This window comes from Bufo gargarizans, chromosome 4 (assembly GCF_014858855.1).
Source record: "Bufo gargarizans isolate SCDJY-AF-19 chromosome 4, ASM1485885v1, whole genome shotgun sequence".
NCBI lineage: Eukaryota > Metazoa > Chordata > Amphibia > Anura > Bufonidae > Bufo > Bufo gargarizans.
In genome coordinates this window covers 80577635-80596704 of record NC_058083.1, presented here as the reverse complement: position 1 = coordinate 80596704, position 19070 = coordinate 80577635, and the positions used below count along the sequence as shown (strand labels likewise).

Here is a 19070-nt window from a genome sequence, read left to right as displayed (position 1 = left end):
CACAAGAAAACAATCTCAGAACGGCTTGGATAAGTAAAAGCGTTACAAAGTTATTACCTCGAGCAAAGTGACACATGTCAGATTTGCAAAATTCATCCTGGGATTTGAGGTGAAAAGGGACTCGGTACTGAAAGGGTTAAAACATTAATATAATAATCCAGGCGGAGGAGGCGGACGCACTCACCAATTTGCAGGAGGAATCGCATGTCAAGGAGTAATTATTAAATTAATGCCACAGAAACTGAACAAATCACTTGTACAGATGATCCACTTCTGGATGCTGTGTACTAGTGGCCAATGGGAAAAAGACTGATTACGTCTCAGGGTGGTTGCCCGGTAACTGGAGGTCAGGCCAGTAGAAATACAGGAGTGTGCATATCAAGGAAGGTATTAACAGATGAGCAGCTGAAGTATAGCGGAAGAAGCATAGTGCACACAACATTAAAGGGCATCTGTAGTCGATGATTGTTTGGAAGGGCACTCAACTATCTGGTGGTGCACAAAAATATGTGAATCTTGATTATATAACACTCATACATTTATTGGAACAATATAAAGATAAAATAAAAAATGCAAAAAGCGCAAATGCAAAAAGCGCCAAAAAACATATATACATACATATGTCCTAAAATATGGGAATTGTAACCATTGACTGCATGTTAGAAAATGATGATTGTATTAAATTTCTTAATTATATAATTCAAATGGCAATTAGTGTTGATCACGAAAATTCAAATTGCTTATTTTTTATCGCGAATATTGGCACTTCGAGAATTTGCCAATATTTAGAATATAGTGATATATATTCTCAATTTCGAATATTCAAGATTTTTTTTTTTTTATGAGTACACATGATCCCTCCCTGCTTCTAGCTTGTGGGCCAATGAGAAAGCTGCAATATCTTTGACTTTAGGAGTAGTGTTGATTGCGAATTTTCGTACTGCAAATTTTGTGAATTTTGTGAATTTTTCAATTTACGATTTTCGCAATCAAAAAAATAATGACTGGAGATAACGAATTCTCGAATTTCTGAATATATGGCGAATATTCGCCCAAATATTCACAAAATATCACGAATTCGAATATTGCCCCTGCCGCTCATCACTAATGGCAATTGCATATACGTCCATATGAATTTAATGCATCATGATTACCTCATATCTATATCCCAAATTTCATATTTGAACACCACTATACATGTTACATGATTAAAAAGAAAAATCTAAATGCATAATTTAAATAGATGGATAAAAAATAAAAATAAATAAAAATAAGAAATTGTTATTGTACAATAGCTTTGCGAGACGTGGATAGTGGTTTTTCAAATTCATAACATCATGTATATCTCTATAGATCCATATATAAATTCATGTATACCTAGAAAAAATGACGATTTACCAACATAGAAGTTCTTATGAATTTATATGTATCAATTCAAGCACTATTTATATCCACATGAAAGTCTCTGATTACACACTGGCACTTATCCAAGCTAAAATAGCATTAGTCCTGGAATACTGATCTGCTTATAAGCAATATTATGAAATGTCCGGATCCGTTGAATGAAATAAAATCAAATCACGTCATTTCTTTCCAGTCAATTAAAATAAAACTCCCAAGGTATTAAAAATAAATTTCATTATACAAGAGGCCTCTTAAAAAAGGGGAGATTATGGCATCAATATATTAGCCCTTATATACAAGTGGCTTAATTCTTGTGATGGAACATCCTAATGGGGTAAATATGTATGAATTTATATCATATCTAATGTAACATTGCCACTTCTTCATATGTTGGAGGCGTCCCAGCCACAGATTGCGGGTACAGCTATTGAATGCTGCAAGTTGCCGAGTCTCAGCGTCCCATGTGGTATCCCACGTGTAGGGGGATCGCCAGTATTAGTTATTCCTTTTACTATTCGAAGGAAAATACTTTGATTCGTCTCTCCTCCTGTATCGAATATAGTCATGGCCCTAAAGGAGTTCCTTTCTTCTGTGCCGCTGATAAGTTTTATATTTAAAAAAACAAACGCATTTCGGAGTCACATACTCCTTCCTCAGTGGTCAACAGTGAGCTATCTTATCCATTATTTTATAGGTTACCATTTAATTAGGAGGCGGTGTTCAATTGAATACTATGTATTTAGAAAAACCTTAACTGGATCAATATAAGTTGGTACAATTATAACCTATACAACTTTCAATATAATGACCAATAAGGGGCGTAGTAGTGTTGTTGTTAGCCGTGTCTAGGTACGCCTATGAATGCATACTCTGATTTATCGTATATATAACTGCTAATTGTATGTTATTCCTGTTTTTAGAGCAGAATAAAACCTCTATGTCGCAATGATGTGAATAATATCAAAATTCATATACCAAGTTCTAATGTTATCAATGCAAACAGTTAACAAATGCATGAGGCAAAAAAACACATATGCGTTTTTAATGTGTTTTTTTTCTGTGTTTTTTAGTCCAAATATGCTATTAGACTTTTTAAGAGATCGTTTTATTATTATAACCATATATACGCCCTATCCATCCGTTATCCATCCCTGGGATGCCTCCACCCCCCCCCCCCCCCATGTTTACCATTCTCCATAAGTCCAGATTAGAGAAATTCTATACCTGAAAAACATAAAAAGAGACTATAGAAGAGACTTTATGGATAGGGACTAGGGTTGAGCGAACCCGTGAACATTTGGGTTTGCCAGGTTCGGCCGAACTTCAGGTCAAAGTTCGGGTTCGGGACCCGAACTTTACCCGAACTCGGACCACATTTAAGTCAATGAGGACCTGAATTTCACTTTATTATTTTCCGTTATAACATAGTTATAACGGAAAATAATAGCATTCTTAAAACAGAATGCTAAATAAAATGTCTATAGAGGGGTTAAAAATAAAAAAACTCACCTAATCCACTTGATCGCGCAGCCAGTATCCTCTGTTCTCCAGGACCTGCAAAAGGACCTACGGTGACGTCACCGCTCTCAGCACATTTTATTTAGCATTCAGGTTTGAGAATGCTATTATTTTCCATTATAACCATGTTACAACGGAAAATAATAAAATCACCCAAACCCGAACTTCTGTGAAAAAGTCTGGGTTCGGGTCCAGGTACCTGAACTCGCAAAGTTGGGTACAAACCCAAATTTTGCAGTTTGGGTTCACTCAGCTCTAGTTATAACGGAAAATAATAGCATTCTTCTATCTTCATTCAGCAGGACCTGCGGTGACGTCACTGCAGGTCCTTTTTCAGGTCCTGAAGAAAAGAAGATACCGGCTGCGCGATCAAGTGGATGAGGTGAGTTTCATTCATAAGCGTACCTAGACACAGCTAATAACACTACTACGCCCCTCATTGGTCATTATATTGAAAGTTGTATAGGTTATGAATGTTCTAACTTAGAAGTATTGATTCACTGCCTCCTAATTAAATTGTAACCTATAAAATAATGGATACGATGGCTCACTGTTGACCACTGAGGAAGGAGAATGTGACTCCCAAATGAGTTTGGGTTTTTAAATGCAACAGTGAACTTATCAGCGGCACAGAAGAAAGGAACTCCTTTTGGGCCACGACTATATTCTATTCAGGAGGAGAGACGAATCGGAGTATTTCCCTTTGGATAGTAAAAGGAATAACTTGGCAACTTGCAGCATTCAATAGCTGCATATAAAACAAAACTATAGTGGCCAATATGGGGGAACCGCCCAAGCCCCAAACACTGTAGCGTGTTTCTCATTGGGCGAGCAGTCCCACCACATATGGACCACAGAAATACAGTGGCAAGTATGGGGGAGCTGCTCAAACCCCAAACACTGTAGCGTGTTTCTCATTGGGGGAGCAGTCCCACCGCATGTGGACCTCAGCAAACGACCATCCCGAGCAAATAATGCATACAAAGGAGGATGCCAGCGCGGTCCACATGCACCACAAAAGCATCCTACACAGACTGGAGCATTGTGCGGATGAAAATACAATTATATAAATCACTAAAAAAAAATGCACCAAACAGATATGTCACTGACTATACTAGCTGGTCATACAAGCAGATATTAAAAGCTGAGACTTTTGCCAATATATTCCTGTCAGGAAGATATCGGAGCCCATCATGCACCACGTCACGGTCACACAGCATGGCAAGGGGTCCTACCACTGCGCTAACTCTGGTGCACTAACTATAGTGTGAACACGGTCTGAAGGTGATGAAATCCAGCTCACAGCCAAGCTTCCACACAACCGCATAGCAGGACAACTAATGCAATGTGAACAAAGCAAGACTGTGAACCACACCCATATCAGACCGTGTGGTGGAGGTCTCCAGGTGCAAAAGAATGCACACATTAAATACATATAAAACAAAACTATAGTGGCCAATATGGGGGAACCGCCCAAGCCCAAAACACTGTAGCGTGTTTCTCATTGGGCGAGCAGTCCCACCACATATGGACCACAGAAATACAGTGGCAAGTATGGGGGAGCTGCTCAAACCCCAAACACTGTAGCGTGTTTCTCATTGGGGGAGCAGTCCCACCGCATGTGGACCGCAGCAAACGACCATCCCAAGCAAATAATACATACAAAGGAGGACGCCAGTGCGGTCCACATGCACCACAAAAGCATCCTACACAGACTGGAGCATTGTGTGGATGAAAATACAATTATATAAATCACTGAAAAAAAATGCACCAAACAGATATGTCACTGACTATACTAGCTGGTCATACAAGCAGATATTAAAAGCTGAGACTTTTGCCAATATATTCCTGTCAGGAAGATATCGGAGCCCATCATGCACCACGTCACGGTCACTCAGCATGGCAAGGGGTCCTACCACTGCGCTAACTCTGGTGCACTAACTATGGTGTGAACACGGTCTGAAGGTGATGAAATCCAGCTCACAGCCAAGCTTCCACACAACCGCATAGCAGGACAACTAATGCAATGTGAACAAAGCAAGACTGTGAACCACACCCATATCAGACCGTGTGATGGAGGTCTCCAGGTGCAAAAGAATGCACACATTAAATACATATAAAACAAAACTATAGTGGCCAATATGGGGGAACCGCCCAAGCCCAAAACACTGTAGCGTGTTTCTCATTGGGCGAGCAGTCCCACCACATATGGACCACAGAAATACAGTGGCAAGTATGGGGGAGCTGCTCAAACCCCAAACACTGTAGCGTGTTTCTCATTGGGGGAGCAGTCCCACCGCATGTGGACCGCAGCAAACGACCATCCCAAGCAAATAATACATACAAAGGAGGACGCCAGCGCGGTCCACATGCACCACAAAAGCATCCTACACAGACTGGAGCATTGTGTGGATGAAAATACAATTATATAAATCACTGAAAAAAAATGCACCAAACAGATATGTCACTGACTATACTAGCTGGTCATACAAGCAGATATTAAAAGCTGAGACTTTTGCCAATATATTCCTGTCAGGAAGATATCGGAGCCCATCATGCACCACGTCACGGTCACTCAGCATGGCAAGGGGTCCTACCACTGCGCTAACTCTGGTGCACTAACTATGGTGTGAACACGGTCTGAAGGTGATGAAATCCAGCTCACAGCCAAGCTTCCACACAACCGCATAGCAGGACAACTAATGCAATGTGAACAAAGCAAGACTGTGAGCCACACCCATATCAGACCATGTGATGGAGGTCTCCAGGTGCAAAAGAATGCACACATTAAATACATATAAAACAAAACTATAGTGGCCAATATGGGGGAACCGCCCAAGCCCCAAACACTGTAGCGTGTTTCTCATTGGGCGAGCAGTCCTACCACATATGGACCACAGAAATACAGTGGCAAGTATGGGGGAGCTGCTCAAACCCCAAACACTGTAGCGTGTTGGGCTCTGATATCTTCCTGACAGGAATATATTGGCAAAAGTCTCAGCTTTTAATATCTGCTTGTATGACCAGCTAGTATAGTCAGTGACATATCTGTTTGGTGCACTTTTTTCAGTGATTTATATAATTGTATTTTCATCCGCACAATGCTCCAGTCTGTGTAGGATGCTTTTGTGGTGCATGTGGACCGCGCTGGCGTCCTCCTTTGTATGCATTATTTGCTCGGGATGGTCGTTTGCTGCAGTCCACATGCGGTGGGACTGCTCCCCCAATGAGAAACACGCTACAGTGTTTGGGGTTTGAGCAGCTCCCCCATACTTGCCACTGTATTTCTGTGGTCCATATGTGGTGGAACTGCTCGCCCAATGAGAAACACGCTACAGTGTTTGGGGCTTGGGCGGTTCCCCCGAATTGGCCACTATAGTTTTGTTTTATATGTATTTAATGTGTGCATTCTTTTGCACCTGGAGACCTCCATCACACGGTCTGATATGGGTGTGGCTCACAGTCTTGCTTTGTTCACATTGCATTAGTTGTCCTGCTATGCGGTTGTGTGGAAGCTTGGCTGTGAGCTGGATTTCATCACCTTCAGACCGTGTTCACACCATAGTTAGTGCACCAGAGTTAGCGCAGTGGTAGGACCCCTTGCCATGCTGAGTGACCGTGAAGTGGTGCATGATGGGCTCCGATATCTTCCTGACAGGAATATATTGGCAAAAGTCTCAGCTTTTAATTTTAATATCTGCTTGTATGACTAGCTAATATAGTCAGTGACATATCTGTTTGGTGCATTTTTTTCAGTGATTCAATAGCTGCACCTGCAATCTGCGGCTGGGACGCCTTCAACATATCAAGAAGTGGCAACGTAGCAATGTTACATTACATATGATATAAATACATACCTATTTACCCCATTTGGATATTCCGTCACAACAATTTAAGGCAGCCGCTTGTATGTAAGGGCTAATATATTGATGCCATAATCTCCCTTTTTTTAAAAAGGCCTGTTGTATAATGAAATTCATTTTTAATACCTTGGGAGTTTTATTTTAATTGACTGGAAAAAAAATGACGTGATTTTATTTTATTTCATTCAACGGATCTGGACATTTTATAATATTGCTTATAAGCAGATCAGTATTCCAGGACCAATGCTATTTAGGCTTGGATAAGTGCCAGTGTGTAATCAGAGACTTACATGTTTATATAAATAGTGCATGAATTGATACATATAAATTCATGAGGACTTCTATGTTGGTACATCGTGATTTATTCTAGGTATACATGAATTTATATATGGATCTATAGAGATATACATGATGTCATGAATTTGAAAAACTACTATCCACGTCTCGCAAAGCTATTATACAATCACAATTTTTGATTTTTGATTTATTTTTTATCCATCTATTAAAATTTTATTTTTTTATTTTTAATCATGAAACATGTATAATGGTGTTCAAATATGAAATTTAGGATATAGATATGAGGTAATTATGATGCATTGATTCATATGGATGTATATGCATATGACATATGATTTATATAATTAAAAAAATTAATACAATCATGATTTTCTAACATACAATCAATGGTTACAATTCCCATATTTTAGGACATTGTATGTATATAGGTTTTTTGTGCTTTTTGCGAAATTGTAATATTATTTTTATCTGTATATTGTTCCAATAAATGTGTGAGTGTTATCTAATCGAGATTCACATATTTTTGTGTACCACCAGATAGTTGAGTGCTTTTCCAAACAATCATCGACTAATTTACTTATTTCCAATAAGCAATGGGTTTGCCGTGGAAGTGAGCACCTTATCCATTATTGTTCAGCTGGGTAAAGCCATTGTCCTCTATTATTCAATTAAAGGGCATCTGACAGCAGATTTGTACCTATGAACCTGCCTGACATGTTACATGTGCGCTTGGCAGCTGAAGGTATCTGTGTTGGTCCCGTGTTCATATGTGCCTCAATTGCAGAGAAAAAAATATGTTTTAATATATGCAAATGAGCCTCTAGGAGCAACAGGGGCGTTGCTATTACACCTAGAGGCTCTGCTCTCTCTGCAGCCACCACACCCTCTGCACTTTGATTGATAGGGCCAGACAGTGTAAACATAATAATGCCTGGACCAGTCAATCAAATTAAGGAGGGCATGGCAGCTGCAGAGAGAGCTGAGCCTCTATGTGAGGATAACGCAACTACTGTCACACACAAACAGGTATAGCACAGCCCTAAAATTTCTGGGACCTAGACCAAATATCACTACCTACTCGCACGGTCACACTACAGCTGTGGAGAAACTACGACTCCCAGCTCCATTCATTTCTATGGAGATCTGAGAACAGCCAAGTAAGTGAACATCTTGGGAGTTGTAGTTTTGCCACAGCTATAGTACCAGAGATTAGCCATCACAGCTCTAGAAAGCGACCCCACCACTGCCGACAGTCCCTATACTGTAATTCGTGTGAGGGTGACACACAAACAGGGAACAACAAACAGACAAACAGTAACACAATAGTCCTACAGAAATGGGTCAAATTCCAATTGGAAGACCAAACATGCCATAAAGTTAGAACCAGGACATCAATAGTGATGAGCGGTATACACAATATTCGAATTTGCGACATTTCGCCATAAATTTGCAAATTCGAGAATTCATGATCTCCAGTCATTATTTTCTTGATTGCGAAAATAGGCAATGCAATATATCCGCGATAAAAATTCACAATTAGAATATTCGCAATCAACACTTAGGGGTAGGCAACTTTCCTATTGGTTGCTAGGGATGTTGCTAAGTGCCGATGTTCGTGATAAATTCGCAATAAATTTGCGATTAGAATCAACACTATTCGCGAATATGAATATATAGCACTATATTCTAAATATTCGCAAATTCTTGAAGTGACGATATTTGCGATTAAAATTCAATACTAGAGGTCAATACAATACCAAATCGCCAGAAGCCAAAAAATGCAGTCACAATACCAATCCTGAAATCCAAAGCCAAAGGAGTCTTCAATACCACAAGTGCATAGTAGGGGGAGCAAGAGGACAAGAAATTCAAGGGGACCTGCACATGCAGGTGCCACCTTTTATATTGAGGTGAAAAGCAGCTCACTGGTGTCCCTGCACACTGGGTGGAGCTGCCGGCAACATGTCCTGACGCTCTGGAGCCTCGGCTTGCCACCTCATTGGCCCAGGGCACTGATTTCTCATGAACTCTATTCCTACAGCGATTCAGCTGAAGATCATATTAAACTTTATTCAGGATTATAATCTCTGACAAGAGGAGGATGAGGCAGCTCTTTACCTCAGTGTTGTGAAGTAAATTGTCCTGCTGTGAGATTAGGACAGGTTTTGTGTGTAGTAATAGCACTGCAGCCATCTTATTTCTCCTAATGATTGCTCCCTAGACAAAACGAGCCATAATAAATATAATAAAGTAATCTTTAAGTATTTTAATTTTCTCAATTCCTGGAGAACCCCTTTAATCTGCCCATAAACTAATTACGGTACATTTTTCTGTGTAAATTGTTTTTGCTTATTTGTCTGTCTTTCCTAATTCTACATTCTTTAACATTTTCTATGACCACACAAGCAGGGTGCAATAAAGCTAAATCATATCTCTTTCCTATGTGTACATGTTTATTTTAGCAAAGTACTAATAATAAATTAAAGTGACACATTTGCATTTGGCGCGATCTCATTACCTACTTAAGAAGGATTTAATTATTAATTATAGATAAAAGTTTTAAATTTAAAAAAATATATATTTTTTTGCCCATAATAACAATCTTATTGTCACAGCAGGAATGCCAGTGATATATAAGCGCAGACAATATGAGTCACCAGGTAGATTTACCAGATGGAATGTCTCACTTACAATACGCTAAATTATTGAACACCTCAATACCTTTGCACTAAAGAAACCTTTTATAATTGCATTCCATTACTTATTTGAAAGCGCTGTGTCAGGGTGATGTACACGCAGAAACCTGAAGCACAGGGTAAGTAGCCCCATGATACTAATAAGAAAATGCAAAAAGTCACTCAGTGCAATTAGCAATGAAAGTTAGTTGCATATACTTGATGGTAAAATAATGAATACAGTGGGGGAGATGTGTCTGCAATCAGGCACTATATACTGATAGGAGTGGCATTTCTATCATAAAGTGATGGCATATAACTAGGATGTGCCATCACTTTATGATCGGTGGGGGTCAGATCACAGGGATTGGGATATGCAGTATATTTTAAACTAAAGGAAAAGCATGGATCGCACATACACATAATATGCTGATATTTTGCTTCTGGGCATAATTATTAGGGGGGTTCCCATCAGCGTTATGAATTCCGTTATTGCTTTCCGTTATAACATGATCATATAACGGAAAATAACGGAATACGTAAGACAGAATTCAAAACGGAAACCTTTAAAGGCATTCCATTTTTATCAATCATAATAGAGGCCTATGGGTAAGCATAACAGATCTGTCTACGGTTTTCATTACTTTCCATTATAACCATGTTATAATGGAAAGCAATAACGGAAATCATAATGCTGATGTGAGTCCGCCCTAAACTGTATATGAGGCACCTTGTATACTTTTTGATCAAAATGCTTAAGCCCACTCACCATGTCACAGTGGCCTTTTCAGAGTGGGTCCCTACACTAAATTGGCAAAGCACCACATGGTCACCACCACCACTACACGCACTATGTGAACAGTACTCAAAAAGATGCTTAGCAGTGCTGCCATAACAAGCTGCTGTGGCTGACTGCCAGAATGCTAGTTTTCTTTGCTGCTAGATACAGGGAAAGGTACAAACTGCAGAGTAGGCCCAGAAAAAAACTGATCCTGATGGAGAGATTTTTGTAGTGATGCGACTTCGCTGCTCCACCACACAGGATGGGTACTTGCTGGAACAATTATTGAGGTGTAGATAAAAAAAAGAAGTTTGGGACCAATAGTGTAGAGTGAAAATGGCCCTCATGCAGTGCCTATTGTTGCTTCAGTTAGCCTGTGCAACAAGTAGGCCTAGAGCCTGTTCCACCTAGAAGTGCAGTGTGGTGGGAGCTGGTATAGGCTTGGACAATACGTATTGGAGGCTTGGAGTAACTTGCCAACTAGGGATTACCGGTGGACTGGTGGCCAGGAGATGGGAGAAGGGAAGTGCACAGAGGGTTACCCTGGAGGGGTGCTGTTTGGCTGTTCCACTGAGCAAGGATTTATTGTCACAGAAGAACATGGTGAGCTTACACTGTGGGGAGAGACTGGGGCTAGGGAGCTAAATTTAAGAATTGGACCTGTGCGAAGCATCACAGTCATTAGGTATGACTAGTGTGGTGTGAATATGAGCCTGAGGTTTACACCATTGTTCATTATGATATTCTATTTGGTTAAGTATTGCATCATTTAAATTATATCACCACATTGTGTGTAATTGTACTGTACAAATCTGTGCCTCAAGGAAATATTGAAACGTATAAGTCAGGCATGCTCAACCTGCGGCCCTCCAGCTGTTGCAAAACTACAACTCCCAGCATGCCCCAACAGCCTACAGCTATCAGCCTACAGCAGGGCATTGTGGGAGTTGTAGTTTTACAACAGCTGGAGAGCCGCAGGTTGAGCATGCCTGGTATAAGTCATATGCCCACAGCCTGCTAGTGATGAGCGGCAGGGGTCATATTCGAATTCGCGATATTTCGCGAATATTTTGTAAAATATTCGTCGAATATTCGCAAATTCGCAAATTTGAGATTTTTTTACTCGAAAAATCTACAAGGTAATGATTGTGTAATATGCGAATTTTCGTAATTAGAATTTTCGTATTCAAATTTTTTATTGCAAATTTTTCAACTTACAACTATTAGACAAAGAAGATTATAGCACTATATTAGCTAAATTGCTCTATATTAGTTTTTTTCGAATATTCGCTATATTGCTAAAACTTCGTTTTTTCGAATATTCGTAATATTCTAAAACAAGAATATATAGCAATATAGCGAATATTCGAAAAAAACGAATATAGAGCAAAATTCGCAAGCACTACTACTCCTAAAGTCAAGTATATTGCAGCCTTCTTATTGGCCCACAAGCTAGAAGCAGAAAGGGATCATGTGTACTGATAAAAAAAAAAAGAAAAAGGGGAAAACAAAATGGAATATTCGAAATTATAAAGTACCTATATTCGCGATAAAAATTTGAATATTCGTGATCAACACTACAGCCTGCCTCTGTAAACAGAAGATTTATATTTACCTGCTTCCCAATGCTTCGGTCCTTCGCAATGCCACCTCTGTGTCCATGTTCTGGTCCCTGGCTTGTTTTCTTCAAGTGCTGTGAGGGCATGGGCACAGGCTTCAGCAGTGACGTTCTGCTTCTGTTCTGGCCACGTCACCGCTGAATCCTGTCATTGGCTGCAGCAGAGCATGTGACCACGACCACGCAGTGCTGGAAAAAAACAAGCTAGGGTCCAGAAAATGGACACAGAGGAGGCATCACAGAGGACGAGAGCAACAGGTAAGTATTAATCTTCTGTTTACAGAGGCAGGCTGTGGGTGCTTTGTTAATTTATCAGTATTTCTGGAGAAAGTACGTATCTTCTTTTAGAGAACAACACTTGAGTAACACCATCCCGCACACTTCCATCATGGCTTCTTTCTTAATGGAGCCTCAACAGCTATGATCTGTTATCAGTTTTTAAATTCTGACAAATCCTATTGTCCTAGGCCTCATGCACACGACTGTATTTTGCATCTGTGTCTGATCCACATTTTCTGCGGATTTTACACGGACACATTCATTTCTATGGGTCCGCAAGAAAAAAACAAAAACATATCCATATCCCCTTTCTACAAATTATAGAACATGTCCTATTCTGGTCTGTTTTGTGGACAGGATTAGTAATTTCTAGAGATTGGAGAGAGAAAAATGAGCATTGCACACAGAAGGTGTCCGTATTGTGTGGATCCGTGGTTTGCAGACCACAATATGGACACGGTTCTGTCCATAAAGCCTTATAGTGGAGACCAACAGGTTTCTGTCTGGTTTTATATTTTTTTTATATCAAGAACAGTGAGGAAAACTAGGTGTTGTAATTTGAACAAAGCCTAATGACTTATTTCCGCATCTGACTACGTACAGTGTTTGCCTGTAGTCTGTCGCCATGGAGATGCATAAGTCTGCACAGAAGCTGCATAGTCAAAATAGTAGAACCTTTTTCAATCAAGACCAGTTGTCTTATTTTAGATGCATTGGAGCATGATAAAAAGGTGTACATTTTTTTTAATCCTTTTTTACCACTATTGATAAAGACTGGGCCATTGGTTGTCATTCAGTTTAGTATACATTTATTCATATATTCTACAAGTTCTGCAATAATTTATGTTACAGATTTTACCATATTTTGTAAAGTATTCACAAGAATGTTTTATTTTATTTCCACGATATTTACTAATTAACTATCTGACGTAAAATTGTTTTCACTGTTATTGGTTATTGCAATTTAATTATCATCCAAAATGCCAAAGTGATTCCTGTTTTAAGATTTTAATTAAACAGTCATAATATATTGGTTGCTCTACATATTCTGAAGCATGAGGCTATAATTTCCCCTGATTAGCTAATGGTACATGTTCAATTCTTGATAATTAAATGGAGTTTGAAGGCCTTATTAACATAGTAATTAGCATGGAAACATATAGTGCTTAAGTAGCGTGACCACTCAGGAAAAGCGTAGTTGAAATGCACTGATTAACTGAGTGACGGGTGCCGTGTGCCAGTGAAAAAGGAGGACTTATTAATAATTATGTTATTTATAGTGTATTCAAATTTATAGGGGAAAAATAAATAAGTCTGTATGAGTTGTATACTGTCCTTATAGATCATCCAGATGCAAGGCTTGGTTAAGGGTGTGGCAACCTGGGCAACTGTCCATGGACCCCATCTCCTAGGGAACCTCACAAGGACAAGACACACAAAAAACAACTTAATTTAGCTTAAATTTTACTGAACCATTTATGTGTAAGAATAAAAACAAAAAACTGTGTGTGAAATGACAGAATGCGTCTCACATGGGCACTGAAAGGAAGATAATGCTGCAGCTTCCCTCTTCTATCACGTCCCCCTGTCTGCTATTTACGGTATCATTCATGACTGTTTATTGGTGACGGAAGAGATTTTGATGACATTTACAGAAAGTCTACAGGTAGGAAAAGGGTTACTGCTGATTGGTGGAAAGTGAGGAAGAGGTGTGAGAGGGCTGCTGCCGTTAGTACCCAAAACTGCATATTTACTGCTGATTGGTGGAAAGTGAGGAAGAGGTGTTAGAGTGCTGCTGAAATTAGTACCCAGAACTGCATATTTACTGCTGATTGGTGGAAAGTGAGGAAGAGGTGTTAGAGGGCTGCTGAAGTTAGTACCCAGAACTGCATATTTACTGCTGATTGGTGGAAAGTGAGGAAGAGGTGTGAGAGTGCTGCTGCAGTTAGTACCCAGAACTGCATATTTACTGCTGATTAGTGGAAAGTGAGGAAGAGGTGTGAGAGTGCTGCTGCAGTTAGTTCCCAGAACTGCATATTTACTGCTGATTAGTGGAAAGTGAGGAAGAGGTGTGGGAGGGCTGCTGCAGTTAGTACCCAGAACTACATATTTACTGCTGATTGGTGGAAAGTGAGGAAGAGGTGTGGGAGGGCTGCTGCAGTTAGTTCCCAGAACTGCATATTTACTGCTGATTAGTGGAAAGTGAGGAAGAGGTGTGGGAGGGCTGCTGCAGTTAATACACAGAACTGCATATTTACTGCTGATTGGTGAAAAGTGAGGAAGAGGTGTGGGAGGACTGCTGCAGTCAGCACCCAGAACTGCATATTTACTGCTTATTGGTGGGAAGTGAGAAAGAGGTGTGAGAGGGCTGCTGCAGTTAGTACCCAGAACTGCATATTTACTGCTGATTGGTGGAAAGTGAGGAAGAGGTATGAGAGTGCTGCTGAAGTTAGTACCCAGAACTGCATATTTACTGCTGATTGGTGGAAAGTGAGGAAGAGGTGTGAGAGGGCTGCTGCAGTTAGTACCCAGAACTGCATATTTACTGCTGATTGGTGGAATATGAGGAAGAGGCGTGGGAGGGCTGCTGCAGTTAGTACCCAGAACTGCATATTTACTGCTGATTGGTGGAATATGAGGAAGAGGCGTGGGAGGGCTGCTGCAGTTAGTACCCAAAACTGCATATTTACTGCTGATTGGTGGAAAGGGAGGAAGAGGTGTGGGAGAGCTGCTGCAGTTAGTACCCAGAACTGCATATTTGCTGCTGATTGGTGGAGAGGAAGAGGTGTGGGAGGGCTGCTGCAGTTAGTACCCAGAACTGTATATTTACTGCTGATTGGTGGAAAGTGAGAAATAGGTGAGGGAGAGCTGCTGCAGTTAGTACTCAGAACTGCTTATTTACTGCTTATTGGTGGAAAGTCAGGAAGAGGTGTGGTAGAGCTGCTGCAGTCAGTACCCAGAACTGCTTATTTACTGCTGATTTATGGAAAGTGAGGAAGAGGTTTTAGAAAAAATAATAATTTACATAATGTCATTGTACTGTAGAAGTGGAAAGTTTGTCAATGTAAGTACTGTGAAATTTACCATTTGGTAAACATAATATTAAAATTATATGAAAATTATTATTTTCTCAATTAGGCATGTAGGGACCCATCTTATGGTGAATGGGAGTGTTAGAGAGGTTATCTCATGAGAGGCTCCTTAATAAAGGCCCATTTAATTATTGGACCCATTATCGAGAACGAACGTTGATGTGAATGCTTGTTCCCAACAATTGTCCAGTGTCAAGGTTCCACCAATAAATGTTTATTGTTTATCAGGTGAAAGAATCATTGATGCACATCTGTAAATCGTTTCTGGGCAGCAGATTGTGCTGTGTGAATAGGGATCTGCTGCACAGAAACTATGAATCTGTATGGGAACTAATCCCCATACAATCGCCCCATGCAATCCTCATCAGGTAAGTTTCGGGAGTAACTAGTTCATTCCCAACTGCTTGATTGGACACAGATATAACGGTACTATACAACAGTTTTATTTAATACACAAAGCACAACTTTATAGTGTAGTCCTTATCCAGGGTTAAAGAACTTACTCAACCTCTGTAGGCGCTTACTAGGTCAGTTGCACCAAAGGAACTATAAGCTATAAAGCCTGCTCTATTATGCCACTCTCCTCATTACACCACCGACGTCCCATGGCTGTAAACACACCACATGCCAGTCGTGTGATCTGCAGCCAAAAGAATTTCCCAAGTTGCAACAGGGTAGGCACAGCCCCCTTAGTGCCCCCTTACAGTAGTGCTGCTCTTGCAGAGTTAGGCTACATGCACACGACCGTATGTGTTTTGTGGTCCGCAAATTGCGGATCCGCAAAAAAAAGGATGACGTTCCGTATGGCATCTGTTTTTTTTTTTTTGCGGGTCCGTTTTTATTTGCGGATCCATTGTAATAATGCCTATCCTTGTCCGCAAACTAGAAAAAAATAGGACATGCACTATTTTTTTTTGCGGAGCAACGGAACGGACATACTGATGCGGACAGCGGACCCATTGAAATCAATGGGTCCGCATACTATCCGCAAAAAAACCCAGAACGGGCACGGAAACAAAATACGGTTGTGTGCATGAGGCCTTAATAAAATAAAAAAGTAATTCTTACCTATCCCCTTTCCCCCGCTGAAAAGAGCACATCTTGGTCACTCCAGCAGCAGGTAAGTGACTTTATCAACAATACTGGGCTCAGTAGGAGAGAGCGCTCAAACTGGGTAATGATTAGAGATGAGCGAACTTCTGTTTTAAGTTCGGCGTCTAAAGTTCGGGGGCGGGTTAGCGGAGAATCCCGATCTGGAACCGGATATGGATTCCGACTTCCGTTGTGGTCCGTGGTAGCGGAATCAATAATCGGCCATTATTGATTCCGCTACCACGGACCACAACGGAAGTCGGAATCCATATCCGGTTCCAGATCGGGATTCTCCGCTAACCCGCCCCCGAACTTTAGACGCCGAACTTAAAACAGAAGTTCGCTCATCTCTAGTAATGATCCTATGTCCATGAGTTCTTCTACTCATCTCAGCACACAATATGACATTACTGCATTGTGCCTAATTGGGAGAGCATGGCCAGTGAAAAAGGCCCTGGGCCCTTCCGAATGACAAACACAGCAATTGGACTCAGGTCTGGCTGCTATGTCTGTCATGCATTATGGCCTGGGCCTCACCTGTCAGTACAAACACGATAATCATTACTTTGTGTGTGTTTGTGTGCGGACCCCGTAGCAGCGGCGTGTCTCTCCTGTCTCACCCAGATACTACTCACTCCTCCTCCTCTTTCTATAGGCTTCTATTGACATTTGTAATTTGATACTTCTGTGAGTTGGTCTACGTTCTCAAGATCATTTCAACAGACATTTCAGAGAGAAACTTATTTTAGGAAGCTGGAGGTAGGGGAGGGAAACTGGAGAGCAGAAACATCTTTCTCTGATACAACACATTACATATTAAGTTTCTTATAGTCACTCACTATTACTATTGATTTCTGCAAAGCTGTGGGAATATTTAGTGACCATTTAAATATACTATACCAGCTTGTACACCAAGTCAATGCTCACAGTCCACCCATGTTGAATCCTGTATTCATTCCTTCTCTATCTTTTTCTCTACTACGCATTTTATAGTATTAACATGCTGAGACTGTACATGTCAAACTTTCATTGAAAATGTTTCAATCCAATGTATTTTATTTCAGTCTGTGGGGCTTCATTTTTCTTTCATGTTTGTTGAATTCACACCAGGTTCATTTACTGCGGAACGCTGGAGATGAAGTCACCATTACCGTTTACTATTTCAAGGAAGCACCTTCATTTCTTAAGCTCCCACTAGGTAAGATATTTTGGGGATAATTGAGAAACATAGAATTGTCACACTGCTATGTTAAGTTGAATAGATAGATATAAATGGCACACTTTGATAGTTGCTTCTTATCTTTCTTCATGTTCCTTTTCCCGAACGTTATTTTGCCATCCCATCAGGGTTATTTTCTGTGCAGATACACATAGCTCAGCTTTTTGCCATTAGAAGTCATTTGATTACATTTTACTTCCGAATTGCACATTACCAAGTTAAGTGGGTAATAGGGTGAGTTATTAAAGTGAAAAAGTATTATAATGTTTTTTATTCACAAGATATTACTTTTTTATAATGACAAATATTTGTGATGCACTTTTCTCACATAGGGGACTCAAAGCACAGGGATGGTTGTGTTACTGGGTCAACTACCTGTAGAATCAGTGTCTGCCATATAGGTGATCATCCCCAACAATCACTAGGGTCAATTTCACAGGAAACTAATTTACCTATTTGTAAATTTTTGGAGTGTGGGGAGACACCTGTGCCTGTGGAAACCCATACAAACATACGGAGAATATACAAGCTACATGCATATGTTGCCCTTGGTTAGGTTTCAACCCAGGATCACAGCGCTGCAAGGCAACTACTAAGCCACCTTGCTGCCAATGGTATGAATAAAGAACAAAGGCACTATAACAATACTCAGAAATTGCTCAGCCACACATATCTCCGACAGTGCGACAGTGGGTCAGGGATATGGATGAGCGAACCCGAACTGCAAAGTTCGGGTTCATACCAAACTTTGCGAGCTCAGGTACCCGGGCCGGAGCCAGAAATTATTTACTTAAGTCCGGGTTTGGGTTTGGTGTTCCAGTCATTTTATTATTTTCCATTATAACATGGTTATAGCAGAAAATAATAGCATTCTTAAGACATAATGCAAAAGTATATGGCAATTCAGGGGTAAAAAACAAAAACAAAAAACTCACCTCATCCACTTGATCGCACTGCCGAAGTGTCTTCTATCTTCTTTCAGGAGGACCTGCAAAGGGACCTGCGATGACGTCACTGCGCTCACCATGTGGTGAGCCCGGTGACATCATTGCAGGTCTTTTTCCAGATCCAGCTGAAAGAAGATAGAAGGTCCTGCGATGACATCACTGCGCTCACCACGTGGTGAGCGTGGTGACGTCATCGTAGGTCTTTTTGCAAGTCCTGCTGAAAGGATATAGAAGACACTGTAGCAGTGCAATTAAGTGGATGAGGTTAGTTGTTTGCTTTTTTAC

The 19070-nt window shown here is 40.5% G+C and overlaps 1 protein-coding gene across 1 annotated transcript in view; it reads left to right on the top strand.

The window, feature by feature from the left end:
- Positions 1–19070, top strand: part of SNTG2 (syntrophin gamma 2) — a 450805-nt gene that overhangs the window by 158773 nt on the left and 272962 nt on the right. The window contains exon 7 of the mRNA XM_044290991.1: positions 17730–17817. Coding sequence (XP_044146926.1) covers positions 17730–17817 — 88 coding nt within the window. The remainder of the gene's footprint in view (positions 1–17729; positions 17818–19070) is intronic.